The sequence below is a fragment of the Pezoporus occidentalis genome, unplaced genomic scaffold (assembly GCF_034315485.1).
Source record: "Pezoporus occidentalis ecotype Australia unplaced genomic scaffold, CSIRO_AGI_Poc_V1 ctg20, whole genome shotgun sequence".
NCBI lineage: Eukaryota > Metazoa > Chordata > Aves > Psittaciformes > Psittacidae > Pezoporus > Pezoporus occidentalis.
The window spans coordinates 2,334,465-2,357,563 of NW_026913856.1; the positions used below are offsets into that span (position 1 = coordinate 2,334,465).

The following is a 23,099-nucleotide window of genomic DNA, read 5'->3' on the forward strand; positions in this document are numbered from 1 at the left end:
ATGAGTTTCAGATGGCCAGTCATTTAAAAATAAAGTTAAGAAACAAACCGGATTTAATAATATAGAGCCACACTGACTGCTCATCTTAAACATAGTGTAATACTGGTCAAGGGAAGCAGGAGAACGAGGATGGGTCTGAGTGCACTTAACCTTCCAGCTGTACTAGTTCAGTGCTGAATCAGCCCTCCATTTTAACAGTCAGTCTGCACCTGCCCATGTCTATACCTTGCGCTCCTGGCACAATACGAACCCCTTCTCTGTTGGTAAACATTAAACTTGGGGGAAATAATATAGGTGGCAGCAACATTTAGAGCTAAATGTATGTATCATTAAATATAATACATTTAATATGCTAATAGATAATACGTGCAGCACAAACAAAAGAACTTACAAACCCAGCTGCTAAGAAAGACGGGCCAAGGGGTGGTTTGACCTCTAGCATGGTTTCGGCTGCGGGCACTGCTGTCAGCCCTGCCTGTGCCATGACTGCGCAAGGGATGAGCACTCCTCGGCTCTTTAAAGTCCAAGGCAGTGGAGGATATTCAACGCTCCGGATCCCTTAGCCCCTTCCCAGTACTTTCCAAGCTGGGTTTGTGCAGGATGTCAGTCACAAAAAAAATATCTGGAAACGGGGCGCTGGTCAACAACTTACAGTACCGCGGGTGCCCTTCAGCCATCTCTTGATGCGTGGAGGTCTTGGCTCTGCTCTGCGTTTAGGCTGGTTCAGGCTCCTGGTTAAAATCTCATTGCCACCCGTGGCTTTAAGCCAGTACGGGCGAAAATTTAGATGCCTGCGGTTCTGTGGGGTTGGTTTGGAAAAAGGTTTCTAAGGGATGTCCGCGGAGCGCCCGCCCGGTGCTCCCGCAGCGGCTGTCGCGGACACGAGCAGCCGCCTCCTGGCCCTTAGCAGCCCTCCCCAGGATCCTGCCTCCTCCCGGAGCTGCGTCCCCTGATCCCGACCCGCGGTGCCCGTCTCCCTGCGGCCTCGGCCTCCCCTTCGTGGCGGGCATCGCCTCAGAAGGCGGGGAGTGGTGGTGGGGGGGCTCCTCCTTTCTCCCTCCCTCAGGCCCCCAACTGCTCTGGGCACTTCCCGGCCCCGGCGGCACCTCCCCGGTGGCCCCCGCGCACGCATCGCATCCCCTCCGCGCTCCTTTCACTCCCGTCCTGAGGGGACGCCCCGGCGCGGAGCGGCGCCGCGGCCTGCGGAAAAGTTGTGTGCTCGGCGGGGGGAAGGCGGGGTGTTGGGGCGAGGAGGAGAGGGAGGAGAGGGAGGGGGGAAGAACCGCCACCCAAAACTGCTTGCATGAATTTGCGAGCGCTAGACCTGCCTCCGAGATCAGCCCAATAAGAGCTGTCAGGGGAGGCTCCCCGCTCACTTTTCCACATCGCTTCACAGTTACATTTGGCAGGCAGGCGCGCCGGAGCGCTCAGACCCCGGAATTAGTGGATCTATTTGGAATATCCCCGCTCTCCTGGAGTCGTGCTGCTGCCGCTGGCGTGTGCAAGGGGAGAAATTAACAACTGCACTTCAGCGTGCAGGCACAGAAAGCGGAGAAGCTCCGTGAGCAGCATCTCCTCCAGCGTCAGCAGCCTCGGAGAGCTTGCAAAGAAAACCTGGAGAATCCTGCGTGTTCACAGGGACTGGCTAATGTGTTTTTACCTCGCCCTTCCAATCCATGCGTGAAGTGGCTGTCAGCGAGCGGTTCCCTCTGTCTTTAAGAGAGTGAGTATTCGTTTTATGGGTATTATTTATGTCTCGCTGGCAGAGGGCTGTCTCTCTGTAGATTTCTTTTTGACTTAGTGTCTGTGTTCTCGCAAGGTGCACTGTGCGAGTGCCTTTCTTGTTAATAGGTATGACATTAAGCTGAACTGTAGTGGCTTATTAAGTCAGACGTTTGAAATTCCTGATAATGGAAATGTCATGGGATGCTAGTTAGGTTTTCTTATTTATTTATTCCCTTGGGAAGGAGGAGTGGTGGTGGTGTGGCTGTTTCTCCTGTTTTGTTTTTTGGGGTGTCATGTTTGTATTTTTTTTTCCTTCTCCCTCTAACCTCTTCTTAAAGGATCAGAGGGACTTTGGACCACAGAGGATTGCTTCCAAGGCTGGAGAACCCATTTTTCTCTTTGTTTTCTTATTTAGTACAATAAGTCTCAGGGCTGTTTCACTGTGTTGAATAGATGCAGGGCTGCATTCATGCATTGAAATAGATTGCAGTTTTCGTGCTGAGAATAAAAATCACCCACCAGCCAGATATGTAAATGAAGGAGGAGGAGGCTGGAAGAACCATGAGGGGGGAAAATGCCCCTCATTTATCACCACTTTCCCTCCCCCTAAAGCCTTACACCCCAGAGGTAAATGAATAAATACGAATGGTGTGATAGCTTCCTTTCCTACTTTCATAGAGGAAAGCATCCCAGAAATACTGCTTTTCCTCTTAAAAGCTGAGATAGGAATGAATCTTTAGCCGTAACTAGACAGGAGTCATCTCTGTCTCACAAGTTGTTTCCCTTCCCTTTCTTTGGTTGACTAAACAGATAATGCACCCAGCTGAAACTTCAGAGAGGCAGAAAGCCCCTTAGCTCCAGTCACTCATTAGGGGCGTCTCTGCCAAGGCTCCCAGGGAAGACATGCAGGAGTGTCGACCCCTAAAGCTGGCTGTTCCACTAAACGCTTCATCTTCTGTTTGAGGAAGGCAGAGGAGTAATGCATCCTTACATTCTGCTTGTCTACAGTATCTGCTGGGTAGCAGCATCCCAATCGGGAGCCCTGAGCTGTCAGACAGCATCCCTGCTAGACAGTATCAGACCTGTGCATGGTGCTTGGCTGTGGAGCCTGGGAGGCAGTGCAAAGCTTCGGCACAGAAAGCCTGTGGCAGTTTCTATGTGGATATTATAGAAGAGATTAATTCAAATCCTGATTCAGACCCTGCCTACCACCATGAAGGTGACACTACTTAACATAGGCAGAAATTCCTTTGGGGTTCATTGCTGTTCAGTCATGTCTTTAATCTGTCTCATTTCCAACAGTTTGCGTTTAGTACCAGACTAAATAGAGTGGAGTCAATCCAACCTGGCGCGTAACGGTGTTACACAAACCTGCTTATGTTGCCAACAGGTATCAAACTCTATACCCTTGCTTCTTCCTCCCTCTTCCTCTCTTTCAGACAGGCACAAACACACTCTGTTTCATGCAAATGAATCTATCTTTCCTTCTTCTGAAAGTAAGAATAAATGCTCGTACAACTTTCATACAGGCGGGCAGCTCTAAACAGCCTACTTGATCACATAAACGGCTCACTACTTGTCTCTGTGCATCACAGGCAGGTGTTTTTTTGAGGGTGCTGGTTGTAAGAAATCAAATAACATTAGCTGTTTATTGTTTCAAATCTATCACGTTACTGCTAAATAGAAGGGAAGCTAACAGCTGCTCACTTCAGTTTCAATTAATGAATGGAGCTGATAACTACCAAAGCTAGAGATAAAGAATCCTCTTAACTTCACTCATCCTCTTCTGGAAATTCTTCCAAGAGTTTCTGTGCAATGAGGATAAAGAGAGATATGCAGTACTTTTGTATGAATGATATTCCTCCTCTGTGTTCAATACCAGACTGTTACGGACAAGGAGAGATTTCACAATAGGCTTCTAAGTAAATATTAGTAAATAATAAATACATTCAGAAGACTGAAGAATTACCCTAGTGTACATGTTACCTGTCATAAAATGATATCGCATCTAGAGGAATTCTTTTGCATACCTGTGAAATTATCAAATTTCACGCCCATAAAATGTGATAGCATCAAAACTCAAAAGCTCTCTGTAGTGTCACCTCCTAGCCTAATTGTATCAATGCTGGCGACAGAAAACCCTGGGAAGGAAAGTGATGATTCTGTGGTCTTCTGGTCTCAGTTTTTCATCCATTCAGGCTTATTGTTCTACCTTGCTGCATTCAGAATGGGCAGGGCTTTCTGCTAGCTTCCTCCTAGGCTTGTTATTTATTAACTCTTCCTACTTTTTGGAAAACTTGCATCCTGACTATAAAGAGTTTTGATTTCCATGCCTGCTTCTAAGTTGAGAACCTGAAACTTTGAGTGTCCTCAGAGACTGAAATATTTCATGTAAGTTATGCAGGTGAGCAATTTGTTAAGTTAGCAGGCTGCTAGCCAAGAAACTAACTTTGGACATTTTCTTCAATATTAAAAAATCAATTAGAAGTATGTGTGCCTGCTTAACAAACACAGCTGGTTTTAATAAATATTGCTGTATTGGACATCTACTCCTTTTACACCTTTTATTAAAATAAGTTTTCATCTTTGAGATGGGACAGAATCTTCCTTAGACAATGTGGCTTAGTGCTTTTTCCGTATGCTTCACTCATTCCCCTCAGGTCCTGCTGTGAAACTGTGTTGTAAAGTTGAAAGTGGTCTCACAATCGGATTTAAATTCACTTTCTGTGTCATTTTTAATCTTCAGAATTTTTCCAATAATGTTGTACCTTTACCAAATAAACTAATTTGTCCCTGGACACTAACTTTCATCACCATTAGTGTATGCTACATCATCTTCTTTAGAAAAAATATGCACCTGTATTTCTTTCTTCAGAATATATAACTGCTACGAGTAAGAACGTACCATCAGCCATGGATATAATTTTATGTCTATTACCCTGGAATTGCTTCCAGATTTTTCTTTTTATTTCTTCTCTCAGATGCAGATTTTGTCTTTTAAAATCTCCATTTTTAAAGTCTTAAGTGCCCTACAGACTTTAGCTGGAACTTTTTCAGCCACTTATTGGACATAGGTGCCTGGAACCCACCCACTTGACCCTTGGTACATACAGATTATTTCATTTTCAAAACTCGAGAGACTTTAAAGGGGACAAAAATACTGACCTTAGAGTTTATGAGCAAGAAGGAAACATGAAGGCATACTTTCAGGTCTTGGTGCTGCGTATGATTATGCATACTCTGTAAAAGAAAGCAACTGCTCATGCTACAACCCATAAACAGGTATTTTCATAGCACATCCAACAACCATAAGGTACTGTACCCCTTTAGCAGTATTCCTTTTTCTTTATGTTTTCCATTTCAATATTATTAGAGCCTAACCTTCTGGATGGACTATTAGTACTGACAATTGTACGCTTGAAGTATATGCTATAGTGGTATCTTGACAGTCTTTCAACTATGAGCTTAAATTAATACAAACTAAATTCCTTCAGTGGGAGGGAAACGCTAGGCATTTTGAGCACATTTTAAGCATCACTATAAGATCTCAATAGAAATAAATTAGGTGATGGAAACAATATTTTTCTTAGTGTTGTTGCCATAGAAAAGATGGCTCACTTCATAGCTTTCTGAACTTAACTATTTGAGCAGTAGATAGACATGCAACAAAATAAAGTCCAGTTTGAAATTTCAAATGTGTGTGTGTGTATGTATGTATGTATGTATATATATTTTCTTTTTCCCCCACATCAGAAAGACCTCTTTGGTCTAGAGCCTGTTCAGCACGTTTCTCATTTTGTCAACCAAGTAAATAACGTCAACACAGTGGTATTTCAAATCTCTTAATAAATTTTGTTCCCCAGAAGCATTGGTTACTGGTGGTATCTTGAAATGGTAAGTGCCAGATGAAAAGAACCAACAGTTCAGTTACTAACAGGTAGAGTTGAAAGCATCTGACTCCAGGCTGACTTCTACCTGTCTGAGTCATAAAAGTAGCCTTTGTCCGTGAGTTGCAGTGATAATGCTGATAGAATTGATTTTCCATGGTGTTGATCATGATGTGTCCAGTGAAAATCATTTGAAATTGAGAATGATCAGCGCCTCGTCTTGGATTTGAAATTAGTTATGTCAGCCAGTCCTAGATCTGAATAATTGAAACCCTCCGTGGAAAGCGTCTTCTGTACCCTATATATATATACCCTTCAATACCGAAGTCATGGGCAAGATCAGAAAGGTGTTTTTCAGTGTCTCTGACTCAGGTTTTTGCAGCTGCATATGGGAATTCAAAACATGTTGAAAGCAGTCAGTCTTGGCAGTCATTACTTCACGGTTTCAACTTTATGATTCAGTGTTCATGTGGTCAAAGTAGCTTACTCTTGGGAAGTGATGCTCAGTCTAGTTTGAGGAACTCAGATAACCATTTAAACCCATTTCCTTTGTAGTCGCTGATCATCATAATCATATGCATGTATGTATTTTATATTTTTATGGGGTTTTAATCTATATATAAAAATCACTTCTTAAAGCCCCTGAATGCTAAGGAAATGGACTGTATGCATTCAGAGGCAGTGCAGTTAATTAGCTGAGCTTTGCAACTGAGCAACACTTTAGATGTGAACCTCTCATGGATTAAACGGAACAGCTATGATTGCTTTTCAAGTAAGAGTTCATCAGAACTTAATGTTCTTAGATTGAATTCTGTATTCTATTCTTTGACTTTATTGTTTGTGCATTTCAAAAAGTTAGACTAAAACAAATTAGTGAAAACACCCACCAAAACAACAACTCCAACCTGACAACTGCAAAAGAAATAAGTTGTTGAGGACCCTCATTCTTTCCAAACAACTAATTTAAGTTAATAGGAAAACTGCCATCCAATTCAGTGATGCAAAATTAGAGACCTTCGCTATTAATTTCATATAGTTCAGCAAAAAATATTTGAGTAGGTTTACTGCATCAGTACTGTACATGGTTAGAAAAGTCTAGTTATGTTCATGGTTTTGCTTTTTAAAGATTTTCTCTGTACACACACATTTATGCGTATGCCTGGAAAATCTACATATTGTATGTCTATTGTATTCTTATATATGTGTATTTTGCTAAATCATGATAACCAGTCGTAATTTTATATTCTTAGTTTAAAAAGAATACATATCACTTTGGAGTTTTTCCTTAATTATTAAGTTTTGTTTAATTATGTAGAGAATAACCAATATTCTCTAAAGAAAAACAATTAAAATGAAAGCTCTGTTGTGTATACATGTATATATATACAAAAAGACTGTAAAAGAAGTCCTGAAAACAAGATATTTGTATTCTCCATTAATATTTAAACATTTTTCATCTAGTACAGGATAAGCACATCCCAGCTGCTGAAACTCTTATGATAAAGGATGCCCTAGTCAGAGCATGGTTAACACCTAATTCTCAGTCACAGGCCAATCTGTTTGCCTTTTTATGAGCTCTCTTCCTGTTCTGCACAACTTGCCTTCATTTTCCCCCGCCACTCCCCCTTCTGCTCTCCTTAAAAGTGATACGTCTTCAAATTATGTTATACACCCTCATGAAAATGAGCATTGGTTTTGGAGATGACATTGGCATAAGCTGAAGCTGTTAAATATATATGTAATGTCGTTCTGTATTAGTCAACAGAAAATCGCTTTAATCAGTGGACTCTAAAGAATAAAAATTACTCAGTCCATTTCTTACTATAGAATGAAAACAGTGCAGATGCAACTAGTTTTGTCATGTTTAAATTTCTGGACCACCTTCGTGATTCAAAGAGAATTTGACTTTGTTCCTTCTCTCTTTTGAGCCTGCATCATGAGTTCCACAGCACAATGGTGTGAGGTGAAGCGATGTTTTGACACACATCAGTGGAGTATCTGACTCCCACAAACCCCAAACTAAATCTTTTTTTCTTTCCTAAATATAAGAGGTTGAGAAGTTTGTAAATACCTTTTGGTTTATGGTAGATTTTAATAGCTGTATTGTTGTTTTAATGCCTATTCTTTTGGTATCAGCTGTTGTGAAAAAGCAAACAAAAAAAAACAACCCCCCAAACAAACAAACAAAAGCAATCCACAAAAACAACCCCAAATCCAACCCTAAAATGTTGTAGATACTGATTTCACTGGAGAGGAAATGCAATCAAACAAGTCCTATTCCTTCAGCTGTGAACTGTGGAGCACATACTGACTCTTTGTCCTGTATCTGTACATGTGTAGCAAACAGTTGGATTCATGACTGGAATTCCTGAGCATTACTAGATAATGCAAGTAATAATAAAGTAGAAAAAATAGTTTGGAAGTGCTAACAACACACATGGTGGGGGTTTTAATACGTATTCTGCTTCTATAAAGTGTTGAACATTTCTGGAAAGTGACAGCTTTTTATATGAGCATCAGAGCCTTGGCAGCTTTAAAGTTGGCCCATGTTAATTTTACTATAGAAGAGTAATAAAAATATCTGCTATCAGAAAGTCTGTTGATTCCAATAGAAGTTAAACAATAAGTTGACATGGTGTGGCCAGGATACTCTTCATTTTTCTAGGAAAAAGGATTTACTGAAATAAAATATTTGCCAAAAAAAGTATAAAAAAGATTTAGGTAATCACTAACATAAAATAGACTTTGTAAAAAGGATAAGTATCATCACAGAATAATGGACAATTTGTTATAATCTGATACTTTGGTTAAAGAAGATATATTTCAATGTGAGGTACCTGTCATTTTCTCTTTATCCCAAAGCTTTAGTCAAGTTGTGTAATGACCTATATCCTGCAGCAGCCTCATCTCGACTAAAGAGCACCAGTCATGGTATTTCCTAGTTAAAGCAAAGAGTAAGGAAACGAAGAGGAATTTATCTTAGAAAAGCCTTTCTATCCCTTCCTTTGCTCTGCCTCTGAAACAGACCTTGAAAAATGAAGTAGCCTGCTTTTTCTAATAATTATCTTATAATAGATAAACAAATCCCCCGATAAATTTAAAGGTCTAAATACTGAAGAAACTGTTGCATTTATGTACTGTATATGTATTTCTGCATGTGTGTTTCTTTAATGTAAGAGTAAGAATTCAATCAGGTGTATCCCTCATGCAAAGACTGACAACACTGCTTATAACAGTCTCTTATCATTTGATACTGGCTTAAGAGCTCATTTAACCTAAAGAAGTGTTGAGATATCTTCAACTATAATGAGCAGCGATGCGTGACTAAACTTAAAAAAGTAAAGTAGCATCTTTGAACACTGAATTGCTCTGTGTGTGTTTGTATAGGATAGGACATTTAAGACCCAAAGAAAAGAGAGATGCTGTCTGTTTGATACCATTGTTGCTGAAAGAAGTAATTCTTTAGGTAACTGCCTTTGATCCTCCAAGCAGCCATGAGCAAATTGCCACATATCAAAATAAACTTGGACAATTGATTTTCAATTGATTTTCACTAAATATTGGCAGGATCCTCTCCTACAGATCTCAGACGGCAATTCTTCAGGTGTACCTCATGCTGCTCCTGAAGCAGAGTTAGCATAATATTTTCCATCTCATTTTCCTTCCTTTGAAATTTCAGATGCTTGACCAAAGGAAAGGATGTGTGGGTAATGCTCTCCTATGTTACAGTTAACTCCAGGTGACATAACAGTCCGTTATAATCGCTGTTAGTTGGTGAAGTTTAGAGCAGCTATAACACGTAATTATGATTTGGGGCAATGCCCAGACCATGTGTGGCCCAGAATCTGGTTGCTGGCTCACTGCTTTTTTTAGCCCTTCTCCACTATGCAGTGGTGTGTGCTGCTTGATCGTAGTCAGGATCACCAGGAGTTCCTGACACAGGCTGTTCTCAGAACAGCACATCTGGCTGCTGGCAGGCTGCAGCTGAGACAGTGGGAGAGGTTTCCCTCCTGAAAACCTAACAGCATCAATGAGCAGAGCTGCATCACATTGCCGTGGTTATATACTAGGGGTCCATAAGTTTTATTTAAGTAGTTTTGCTGTCCTTAATTGCTTGTTCGCTCCTCTTTTCCAGAAATTATTCTCCAGTTTTGTTGATTCAGCTCTTTGTCTGATTGCTTTCTAAAGCACATAGTCAAACTTCATATGCTCTTTGCAGGCACAGCTGTTTTCAAAATTTTCTGTTGTTGTCCTGAAGTTTATGGGCTCTTTAGTTGTACAATGATCTGGGTTATAAACTGGAAGGAAAGACTTGAAATGGGGTTTTGTTGCAATCTTGGCTTGCAGTGTTGCCTTGCAAATAGCACAACTGCAGGGGCAGTAAAATGCAGTGAAGAAAGGAATGGAAATGGAGAAGAATTATTGAAAATGCAGCTGGCATGTTCTGGGGGCGGCAGGGGGGGGGCAAGAACCTCTTACGTTAAAATTGCTGTTGGTGGAAAATAACATGAGCAATGGCGTAACCCAGCTCTGTCAAAATGATTTGGTTTTAAAACACCTTACTATTAAAAGCGTTTAAGTTAACAAGATCATTTTGACAGAACTGGGTTAGGGAGTGTCTACACATTGTTATGCTGGCACATAAAAGAAGCAGTAAAGTCTAGTCAGGGCATGCAAGTGGCGCTTTGCAGTGGGCATTGTAAGGATGATCTTAACTACTGCCATAGCAGCATGTCTGGCCCTCTTCAGCTTGCAGTAAGGTGGAGAATTGCTTTTTAATTTTAATTTTTGGAGAGTCTGTAATCTTTACACAAATGAATAATCCATTGAAGAATAATAGTTATTTATGGCAAGAAGTACTCATTCCTTTGCAGCAGAAACATGACAATGCTGCCCTATCCAAGGTGATTCAAAATGAATTTCATGTGCAATATGAAGATGTACTGGAAACAGGATGAGTATGTAGCAAAGTTATGAGGGCAAGGATGATGTGTTTTATTTTGTTGGTTGTGTTGTCTTGATAGTTCTGTTCTGATGGACTTTGGTTTTGTTCTGCTTTAATGGCAAATTAAAATCCTTGCCACAGTTCTCTCATGAGTAAGAATTATTCCTACAAGTGAGACTGGAGTGCTAAGGCTGTATATTTTTACTGTTGAAAGCTTAAGGCTCTATTCTGCTGCCAAAAGAGGATCAATGAAGGAGAGATAATTGTGCTTCCCACAGTGGGAAGGCTTTGTATCATATTGCTGCTATTGATGGAAAAGGACCCTGTCTGAATCCTTGAGAAATGGGACTAGGAAGCATAAGTGGGAGTATAGGCAATACCTGTAGCAGTAAAAGAGGTTATGGAACAGGAAGAACAGAAAGCCAAAAAAACCCAAACAAACAAAAAAACAGAAAAAAAAAACCAAAAAACCAAACCAAACCAACAACAAAAAAAACAAAACCAAACAAACAAAACCAAACAAAACAAAAACCAAAACAAAAAAACAAAACAAAACAAAAAACAAAACTCCAAACAAGAAAAAAAACAAAAGGGATAGAAATGACCACAGGTTAAGAAAAAAAAAAACAAAAAAAGACAAAACACAAAAAAACAAAACCAACAAACAAAACAAAACCCAAGGAATTTTCTTGGATGTTCAGAAAGGAAATACTAAAAGATACCAAATGCCTATACCTGTGCACAGGCTGTCAAAATGGATCCCAAATTTGCAGAGCTATTGACAGGGGAAATACAATACCTGATCGTGAGCTGTGGGAAACCTGTGATAGTATAAGGAGAAACTCATTGTTACTTAATGAAATTCAGATAAAGGAGAAGCAAAGTTTTGTCAAGGACATCTGATTAACCTTCCTATTTTATTCTCCTAACCTGTGTTAAAACTATTTTTCAGAAATAAGGATCCCTATTTCTGGCAGAAATTAAATTAAATTCATTCATCTGGACATGAAAGCCAGCCTGGGTCAGGTGGAATTGCGGGGCTCCAAAGGAAGCATGCAAAATGCACAGGCTGTCTGCCTGCTATCTCACAGCTCTAGTTGGACCTCTCTAGGTGATGAGCTAATGAACACCTCTCATCAATTATTTGAGGGTGCTTGTATTGCAATGCTGATTTGCATACCTTGAATTAGCGTCAAAGGTAGAAATTATGCGTAAGGTATCTAAAACACTTTTACTAGAACTCATTGCTTTTATGTGTTGTTTACCTCCTCAGAGTAGGGCACTCTGCTATCAGTCTTCTGAATGTGTGCTGAAGGGGTCATTTAATGGACAAAATATATCCGAAGAGTTCTATGAATAACCCCTGCTTTAGGCAAAGGTCACCAACTTTTGACTGGCATCTTTAATGTAACTTATTTAAATAAACTAGTACTTTAAGGGTTCTTTTACCATAATAACAGTTGTTTAGGAACTGATAAAATCCACCCTTGTGAAATAACGAGGTCAAATGCCTTAGGTGTTGCATAGCATCACTGAGAATGATAAGGTTATGCAGAATAAAGTAAAGAAAAAACTTTGTTCTAATTCTTAAGACAAACCTCCATGTCACTTGTGTGAAGAAACACTAGAGTGGCTTTAAAATCTTTTAAGCTAAGATCATGGTGCAAATTAATGCACTAGCATTGTAATAAAGTGGTTTGTTTGACCAGATACTGTGGTTTGAAATCTAAAAATATTTTTTTTAAAAGCTTTTTATGATCTTCTTCTGCTTCTTTTTCAATTAGACGTTTCCATATTAAACTGGCTTTATTAACTTCATTAATCTTTTTAACAAATCTTCTTATTCCAGTGTTGACATTTTAAAGCTACAAGATAATTCTAGAATAATTATAGTGAAATTAGTTACATGGGAGATGCTAGCCATCATAAAGCTTTGTACTACTTATATTCAAAATAAGAACTGTCATAGTTAAGTATATCTACTATACCTATCCACTGACATACCTGGTTCTAATTTTATGCAGACAGTTAACTCATACAAGTAACCTAGATAGATTTTACTTCCAAAAGAGGTTGCGGTGTGTCTTACATAAATTTCTGCTGTTGGTATGCTAGTTATGAACTAGTGTTAGGTTATAAACTTCTACTTCATTGTAATCACTTTCTATGTTGTACTTGCATGAAACTTACGCACTCTATGCCCTAGAGTACAAGTAGTGATCTAAGATGCCCGTTTCTGTTAATAGAATAATATTTTCCTAAAACTATATCAGCACATACACCAAATGGAAAACAAACGATTCAGCTTTATCTGTATTTCTGTATGGTTGTGCATGGAGAACCAGATTTATTAATATGAGAGAGTTATTTAAATATCTGCTACCTAGCTTACTGTCACATTTTCTTTCATCTATTTGCTAAGTTAAAGAAATTCTTTGTATTTTAACTATCACTTTCCCTTTTCAGGGATGAATGAAGAACTAAAGCTGTTTTGTAAGCAGTTTTGGTGCATTAGAGTTATATCTATAGTTGCATATATCATACACTATCCGGGGAAACCACTTAGAAGGACAAGGAAGTTTTCTTAAAGAAAACAGCCCAGAGCCATTTGAACACATGGAAACTTAAAGCAAAACATGATGCTTTTATAAACACTAACAGAATCTTTATCAGGGTGAAAATACACTCTCTAAGGGCCATGTGCTTGTCAACTTTGGTTGCTTAGTAAAAGGAATTTCTGTCATCACTGGTGTAATTTTGCTGTCATTCCATACTCACCATTTTGTAGATCCTAACATAATTTAAGAAGGGAAGGTGTTTCTGTGCCTCACCTGCTAGTGTTCTGTTATTGCCAGATCTCCCTTTACTTATGGCTTTTTAATATTGTTACAATAGCCTTCAGTATTCAGTAGACATATCAGTTTCTCCTACGCAGCTAATCCAGAAGATTATAATTTAACTGCCAGGCATTTCTTGATTTTCACAGTAGCCAACAGGAAAATTGCAGGGCCTAGTATTTAATAATGCCTTCCATCAGCTCCCAACCACATGGGTGGTGTTCTGCTCCCACAAATGAAGAAGAAAACTCATTTCTGAATCTGGTAAAAAAATTTGGGAAGGCTACCACTCCATATATTACATAGAATAAATGCCACAATTCACTGCTAAAGTAGTGAATCCCAAATGAGATTCTTTCTCAAATGAGTCTCAAGACTCCAGCAGGCTAGATTGAAATGTGGGTAAAATTATCCAGCTCTACTGTTACACACTGATCATATTCCCCTGCAGTACACCATTACATGCAAAAGCTCCATCAGATTTTTTCTTTACCCTGTGCTGCTTAACACCTTCCTAACTTCCTCTTGGTACTTGGTGTGTATTGAGCTTGTGTAACTGTACTCTTCACTGGGCTATTTCGTTGATTTAGGTTTAATGACATGGTGTGTGCATTACTAACGTTTTCAGTGGGCTTTTGACTACCTTAAGGTGTTTCTGAATAGGGAGCTACTGTGAGGATGGTCCAATCACAGTGAATATTATGCATTAGTGCTATTAGATAGGACCTAAATTTGATTGGAGTAAGTGAAGAGTAACAGGCAGGAAGTCTGGGGCTGGAACTGAGGAGGGATGCCCTGAAATGAACTTAATGCTTGCCAAGTCTTCAGAGTGGCAGTCGGAAAAACAAATATCCTGTTCTTTCTTCAAACAAAAAATATTTCTGTGAGCATCGTATTGTTATATCTCATTTATTTAGTCTCTTTCAGAAGGCAGCCTGTGTAGATTAATTAAGAATTGTTTTCAGAAAGCCTCTTGATTATGAAAAGAAGTGCTTTATTATTATTTGGTTCTGAGAATAAAAAGTAGTATACCAATTGTACTGGAAGAGTAAGAAAGTCAGTAATAGCCCACTTGGGTTCTTTTTAAGGCTTTCTTGCACAAAGGTGTAATGTAATATTCTGTTTCTGGTCGGCTTCTATTTCTGGGTCAAAAATCTCTTTGTATATAAAAACTGAAAACTCAGCTGCAGAGAAGGACTTTCAAGTTGGATTTTCAGTTTATGCCCCCAGTTTTGAATTTAATCCTGGATATTGTTTGAAGATGATGTCTATTACTCTATTTTACAGTGGTTCTATTTTTCCTGTGTTTCAATTCTTGCTTCAGCGAAAAAAATCAGAAGTATCTGTCCTCTGTGTCCGGAAGTATCTGCACCCACAAGCCCACTCAGCATGTGCACAAGGATCCCATGCAAACACACTTAACTGATTACACTGAAAGTTTGGCTGCTGCTGTGTTTTGATACCTTCTACCACCAAATGTGCTACACAAAATCTTTTTGATATGTGCTAGAAAGCAGTAGCAGCCTCTCTTTAGTTCCCTAAACCAGAGAGTTTTCACAGGGTGACTTGACAGACCCTTCCCATCAAAAACTAGACTATTTGCTCCTCCTTTTCTCTTTTCTGGGATTGAGAGAAAGCCAGGAGATTGAAGGCCTCTCTTGCTTCCTTCGCATTTTCCCTCAGATTTCATCGCAAGACCATACTGTATTCTTCCCATCTCAGTTGGCAGTGAGGCCTGTAAGCCACAGTTACTTCTGCAGTGGATATTCACCTCATTCTTGATGCATTGTCAAAGCACCGCACTATTAGCTTGCCATTCGTCCATGCTACTTGAGATATTGAGTTTTACTTTGATAACAGCTCGTCTCTTCTTTTAACAAGACAAGTTCCTCACAGTTTAAGAATTTCATACAACAGATTTCACAGTTGCTTTGGCAATTACTGAAGTTTAAAAAAAAAAGAAAAAACTTTTCACATTGTTTGCTTTTAAAATTACAGCTGACTTTTACTGGTGTCATTCATGTTTTCAGATATTTTCTGCCATGAGTGTACATGAAACAACAAAAAAAACCAGCCACCCCTCCAAAAAAAAAACAAACCCTAACCTACCCAAGATTTTCATGGACACGCATCGCAACAAACTCATTTTACAGTGGAAAAAGAACAGCCTAAGACTCAGTAGTAAGCTTAAGATTAGACATTCTCATGAGATTGGATATGAATCAGTCAAAGAAAATGCATCAGGAATCTTTTTACATAACCCCAGCCTCATTAGAGTATCTGTAATGCAGCCCTTCTCCCTGAGCTGTGTCCAGTCTGTCTTTCTAAGTGATCCATGGCTGCATTTCAGTTTTGCCAATTGCCGTGATATTAGCAAGCCCTACTACGTTAACTTGCTTGTCCATTTAAAGGAATATTTACTTTAAGATGAAACCTGATATGCCTTTCTAATATATGAAAGAATGAGTGGGGAAAGAAATACAAAATGCCTCCAAGTGCCCATCAGGGAAAATGTCTTGGAAGCAGAATCTGACTGTGTTTTCTCTGAAAGTGAGAAAGGGGTGCTCAGAGTCCTGTAAGGCAAATGTGCATAAATAAGCTTACTTAGCTTCTGGTAGTGGTCTGTTCTGGGAATCACAGATTTCACAGTGGACTTCCCACTCCTGCTCGTCTACTGGGCTGTGAAGGTTTTGCTGAGCTGCATGCTGCTGCAGCAAGGTGATTACTAGTATGAGAATGTACTGCTGAAGCTGTGTCTGCTTACAGGAATTTATTTTTGTTGGGGGGGAAAGGACAATAAGTCTGAATGCAAAACCATTATTGTGTTCAACTTCTATTATTTGACACACTAAGTGTTTATAGTTGACTACATAAAAAAAAAAAAAAAAATACAGGCAAGAAGGCCAGGAGCCTCTTCAGAATCTAAGATGAACTGCAAGTAAAATGTTTTCCTGAGTGTATGTAATCATTTGTCTGGGTCTCCTCTCAGTATTTCAGGCAATGAAAGAGTTCACAGGATCACTTAGATTATTTTTTAACTAATTTAATATGCACTAACATTATGTACTACAAATTTAAAACCTAATTTTTTTTTTTTTTTTGTGATGTAAAAGTAATGCTTTTCTGAGCTCTATAGTCATTGATTTGACTTTTTTCTTTTTTTTGTTTTTCTCTTCCAGAATTCTTTAATGACTGAAAAACTCAATGGGTCATGTTTTTATAATCTAAGCTATTTTTACGTTGACTGTGCTGTAAACACATGGAGGAGCTGTAAGTAAATGTTCTGTACTGCATGATGAATTGGATTGCTACAGTCTGGAAGAGAGCAAAATAATAATTTAATTTCTGTGGTGATTTGCGTAGCTTGTGGTACAATGCCAGAAAGACTAATGGAAATGCTTATGGATACATGGACTCCATTAATAATATTATGGATTACTGTCCTTCCTTCCATTTATATGGCTCCAATGAATCAGTCTCAAGTAATACCAACTGGATCCAGTACAGGACTAAAAAGGCTAAATGAAGAACAAAGAGTTTTGAACCGTTCCAAGAGAGGCTGGGTTTGGAATCAAATGTTTGTATTAGAAGAATTTTCTGGACCTGAACCAATACTAGTTGGCCGGGTAAGGCAAGATTTGGTTTGGTTTTTTTTTCTCTATGTAAATGTATAGCATGTGAAGGTCTTCATCCATTTGCACTCCTCTAGAAATTAAAATCTGAGGTGCTCTGTCACTCTGAATTTTTTGTCTGCACATATCTGCACTTACGTGCTTTAAATTTCCCTCAGTTTAAGGATATGGTTTCCTGGTTGCAAACCTCCTATTTACAAAAAGAAAAAAATGCATATTCCATTTGTAAAATATACATAAGCAATGTACACATCTTACTTTAATATCATTAGTCACCACTCTTCTCTGTCAGCTGAAGATTTTCACCAAAGCAGCTTGTTGTCTTATTCATTCATTCAAAAAGTTTGTTACACCTATAGGTCATTTTCTGTCATCAACCTGATCACACAGAGGTTATTTATGCTCTGAAAATTTAAAACAAAGCAAAACCAAAACCAACCAAACAAAAAGGGAAGTGTGGTATATACAGCAAACTGCAAGGTACTAGTTTTTAGGGAGGTACTGATATGCACGCTCATGAAATAACATTGTTGCCACAGATTTTGTAATATTTTTCGAAGGTAGGAAGATAAGGAAAATTATCATGTTTTCTGTGTTTCCTTGACTGTTGCCCTAAACCCGTGACCGATTCTGTATCTTAGGTTATTCTGCAGCTCAGTGTATTACCCCCCTTGAGTGAATCAGACTTGCACTTTAACTAAAGAGAGATTATGGGCCATGTGCAGTCATCAGGAATGACTTTATCTTTAAAACTGTTCTTAGAAAAGAATTATCCGTCTCTAAATGCATCTTTGGCCTATAGTGAGCAGTTATAAATACCTTTACTGTTTAATGTTCAGTTCCCTTTGAATAACCAGGTACATTACTGTCATATTACCCAGCTACTGAAACAGAGTAAAAGAAAAAAATAAAGCTAGAGAACAGAAATTATGAGTACCGGTTAACTTCATGATAATTTTGGAAATGTTGAGGGTAAATGAATGGTATAATATAGGGACTGTCAATATATGTCAATCTGTTATTGAAGAGAATGCTGATAAAGTGCATGCCTAAATTTTCCTTTGTGTAACCACTTTCCAGTGGAAATTTAGGCTCAGAAGAGGTAATGAACTTATCTCCAGTCACTTTTGAGTGCTGTCTTAATTTATATCAGGAATTATATATCTGATCTTACTTGGTTTTCTGTTGTTAGTAACACACTTCCATTGCAGAGAGACAGCGGCAATGTGCTTGTCTCAGACCTTAAAATATTTTATCCAACCCATTCTTATTAGAATATTTTGGTCAAGCTTTTAAAATTATTTTGAGTTGCTTTTGAGTAGCTGGGAGAATCCTGAGTTTGTTCTTTGTACTTTGATTGTCAGGGTATATCCAAGTCTTAATATTTCTGCAATATTAGCTTTTTTTGGTGAATATAATATCCTGAATTGTTCAAGTCCTTATGAATAGAAGCAGGTGCGTTAAACAAAGCCAAACCAATAAAGACATTATCCCATCTTCTTCTGGCATTTTGAATAGAATTAGCTATTCTAAAATGCTGTGACAATCTATTTGTTGAGACTGCTGCATAATTAAAACACTGCATGATATAGGTGGAAATGAGCAAAAAAAGTGAAATTTGCTCCCATAGGGAGAAATCCTTGGTTTATTCATTAAAATGGCTTAAAGTATTCTTGTAATTCTCGGCTGTACTTTTTCACTCTCTACAGAAAAATAACCCTTATTTCTGACTTACTTTTCTTTCCTAAGGTTTACGAGTACTGTGAGTGCTTTCAAACTCTGCTGTAGTCAGTGGTAACAGAAGTATCCCACATTTTTCAGAGCTGCTTTTAATGATTCCTGACTGTAAAGCAGCAACTCCCTCAATTTTAGTTCTTGGCAGTCCTTTTCCCAAAAAATTAAAGGTGTACCAAATGTCACAAGTAAAATGTTCTCCTCCATGAAGTTGGACTGTGGTTTGTCTTCTGTCACCATCATTGGATTCTTAGTCACTGCAATTTAAAAATAATTTCTTTCTCAGAACTCACAGTAGATTTGCTCTTGCCTAGTTCCTCCTCAATTCTTTTTTACTTATACTCTTCCTCCAACCTTTCAGTTTTGACCTCCCCAAAGGATTTGCACACTTGGGCTATCTTCTTCATTCTATGATTTACTTTATGAAATGTTTTTCTGCCCTATGATTTACCTTGATTGTGGTTTTGGTTTTTTTTTAATTTGTTTGGGTTTTTTTTCCTTTTTTTGTCAGACTTTGAATGAAGAGCACTTTGTGAAATATGTTACAGTGAATTAACGTAGGAACATTCTTGAAGCAAATCTAATTATGTTGGGTTTGTTTGCCTTTTTGTCTCTTTCTACAGTAGAGTGTACATGGTATTTTTCATAGTCATGCATGATTTGCACAAATATGTAATCAGGTGCTGTAGTAGTAAATGAAAAATAAGTTTTTTCCACAAAGATGTAATATACACATAAGCAGAATTTGATGTATGTGCTCAACCTTACATTTAAAGCCTACTGAAATTTCAGCTCTTAACAACAGCTGAAATGTTTTTCATGTCAGTGGGTGGAAAGGCATGGGCTAGAAACACTTGATTCTAATGGAATTGAAATGTGTACCAGCCAAATAAAGCTAAAATTTGAGATTAATTGTAATAAATACAAACAGAATACAAATCATTTTTTAATTAAAGCCTGAATATAGAGTCTATGCATTCATTCTGTTAGTTAAAAGGAACTCATACCAAAGCTACTGAAGTACAGAGAGAGTTTAGCAAGACAGGATTTACAGGGATACATAGCATCTTTTATCAGGCTGCTAAGTTTTTCCAGGAGAAACAGCTTCTAGGTGTAAAGACCTTTCTTCTGAATTTTAAGTGTTGTGATACACCTGCACACTCTACAGAGGTACTTACTCATTGCTGTTCTTCATGAATATGTGTTAATAAATGCATTCCCAATGTATTTGCTCTAATAAATGAAAGAATCCGGGGTAAGACTAATAGGAGGATTTAATGTGACTGCTTTCTTAAAGCATGGCAGTTTTCTTCAATGACTTGAGTAAAGGGCAGGAGAGAATCTTTTGCTTTCATTCTTGAACGTCTTGCAGCGAGTTCCAACAATGAGCACTTTTAATGTCAAATTATACTGAATTTGTGAGCAGCTCTACTGGAGTTCACACATCTGTAAAAAAGTGTATGAATGCTCTTAGGGTGATTTCTGAATTTATAAGATTTAGCTATAAAATGCTAGAAACATTCTAGCTTTTCTATTTTTTTTTTGTCTGTATTTTGACACATGGTATTGTAATAAATTCCACATTGTTTTGGTCTGTACATGTGTATATGCAATTTGAGAAACCTACAAAGTAACCTTTTTCATGTCCATGTGACATACTTCAAACGAGTTTGATTTTGTTCACAGCAACACAATATGGAAAGACAGATTAACAAATACACTTTCATATGTCGTTTCTTTTATTGTTTTGTTTTTTCTTTTTCTTCATCCATAGGAAGACATACTTTGCAGAGCTACTGTGACTTTAGAAGACTACATATATTGCATATTGCTGCCAGCAGTTTCCAGATCTCTCAGTGGCTAACAACCTCATTCAACTGTAGAGTGATATGTCTTGCGACACTGCATGCTGTCCCTGTGGACTTGATTAGTTAGATAGAACTTTTACTTGATATACACTGCTGCATTTCCTCGGACTCCCCTGTATGCATTTACAGCACCATGGCAGATGTACTGTGAAATCTGTGGTGTAGCAAATGCCACTGTTCTTTCACAGGAGACAGCCACCGAATTCACAATGAAATAGATAATAGAGTTAAAAAGCATTAAGAAAGCCAGGTTTAGGTAGACAATTATAGCTCCTGGTTTATGGAATATCTGTGATTTTTAGATGGGATAGGACCTGGTTTAATGGATGTTTTGAAGCAAAAATCTGGGATCGTTAACATGTTAACAGTTGTTTGTAAGCACAATGCATGGAGAGAACAAAATCACAGAATCACAGAATGGTTTGGGTTGGAAGGAACCTTAAAGATCGTGTAGTTCCAACACATTCCACTAGACCAGGTTACTCCAAGCCCTATCCAACCTGGCCTTGAACACTGCCGGGGATGGGGCAGCCACAGCTTCTCTGGGCAACCTTTGCCAGTGCCTCACCACCCTCACAGGGAAGAACTTCCTCATATCTAATCTAAATCTCCCCTCAGTTGATTTAAAGCAATTCTTCCTTGTCCTGTCACTACAGGGCTTTGTCAAAAACCTGTCTCCAGCTTTCTTGTTGACCCTTTTAGGTACTGAAAGTTGCTCTGTGTTCTCCCTGGAGACCGTGAAGTTCTGCTCCTTCACACTTGAAGTTCTGCCAGGAATGGTGGATGACACACATGTGGGGCTGACACCCAGCTCCTCCATCAACCACCATTCCCCCATGTCCCCCCCCGCTACTTTTCCACTGATCCCTGCTCACGTAGGACTTGGAACAGTAGATGAAGATCTCGCCAACCATGCAGAACATCCTCATTGAGCTCCGTCAGCCACCTTGCCATGCCATGACCACCATCAGTGGGTCCCCATGGCCACCATTGGCAGGTGAAGGTGAAAAAAAAACCAAAAGGTTTCTTTGGGTTGGGGTTTTTCGTTTTTGTTTTTTTTTTTGGGGGGGGGGGGGTGGGGGGGAGGGGCAGTGGGCTTGGTGGTTTTTATATTCCCTTACTTACTAACACATAAATCACCATCTAGGTCCAGGCACAGAACACTACTAATGGTCAGTCAGATTGGTGCTCTTTCTGTGATAACACTCCTCTGGCAGTATTCCCCAGTTTCTCCCAGAACTTTTCCCAGGCTTTTTTTGAATTTACCTGCTTCCAGCCCTAAAATAATATGTTGCATATTTTGCACACAGTCTCTGTGATGAGCGGTTTGAAAATGGGCATGCCAGGGAAAACCAGCACCTGTGTCAGACGCAGAGCTGCTGTGTCACATCTGTGGCATGTGGTCGGTAGCCAGGACAGGGGAGGAAACAAACCAGACTGAGTTACTGAGACTCAGAAAGAGCATGGCCGGCTCACCTCTTTAGTATAAGGGAGTCTTGGATAGACATTTTTTATCTGTGACTGGGGAGTTTTTCTCCCTTGCTTCTGACTTACGTGGTATGTGTCTTTCCACTCTGTTAAATGCAGTGGGTTTTTTTGTATGGCTTGTAGGATGAGGGGTTAGGCAACTTTCGCTTTTTTAGAGCAATGGAGATTTTTTTTCCCTTGATGTATACAGCTTAGGTTCAAGCCTTTAGAGGAGAAATAGTTTTCCTGTAGGAGGAGCAGTAGAGAGGCATCATGTTTTCACAGTTAAATGCTTCAGGCTGCGCTACTGTAAAAACCAAACCTGGAAATGCAGAGAGCACTTATAAATAGCTTCAAGCTGTATGTTCTACGTTATACATGCTTTATGCAATCTTTGATTTCCTTGCCAGCATACATTTTATCTCTTAACAAGGAAATGGTAAAATCTTACTTGTTTAAAAATTATAAATAGTTCTGTTGAAGTGCAAGTGATACATATATTCAAAGTAAACAAAGTTTTAATTAAACAAGTTCTTTCCATATGTTTTCCTTTTTATTCCTGCATTAAGTTTGTGATTATCCTGGTTGCCTGAAAATACTGTTATTCTCAAATGATAGCAGAAATGTATATAACTCAGTCTTTCATTGCTTTGGGGATGAATTACACACTGTTTCCCTGAATGGAAGAAATCATCGTTAAATATAGGTGTAGTACAGCAGTAGCATAAGTTTCCTAAGGCTATGTTAATGAATTGACAAAGTTTTCACCTCTAGAACAAGAGAAATCAGACCACCGTATTATATAGATTCTTCTCTTTTCCTTCTAATATACACTTGTATGTTCTGATATCTGTGATTTAAATGCATGCCATAAAATATTCAATATCTAAGATGTTGCAAAGTCAACATTACTTTCTGAGCCCTAGATTTTTGTTGTTGTTTTGCAACCGTAATTATACACTAATTTGCCTACTTATATTTAATAACTCCCAGAAGCTGAAATG

General features: G+C 38.7%; 1 protein-coding gene across 2 annotated transcripts in view; it reads left to right on the forward strand.

The window, feature by feature from the left end:
* Positions 1 to 1,073: 1,073 nt before the first annotated feature.
* CDH8 (cadherin 8) overlaps positions 1,074 to 23,099 on the forward strand; it is a 162,238-nt gene continuing 140,212 nt past the window's right edge. For both annotated transcript variants that reach the window (XR_009964736.1, XM_062618270.1), the window contains exons 1-3: positions 1,074 to 1,723; positions 16,574 to 16,664; positions 16,758 to 17,020. Coding sequence is in view for 1 of the 2 variants with exons in the window: in XM_062618270.1 (XP_062474254.1) it covers positions 16,583 to 16,664; positions 16,758 to 17,020 (345 nt within the window). In the remaining variant the exon portion in view is untranslated. The remainder of the gene's footprint in view (positions 1,724 to 16,573; positions 16,665 to 16,757; positions 17,021 to 23,099) is intronic.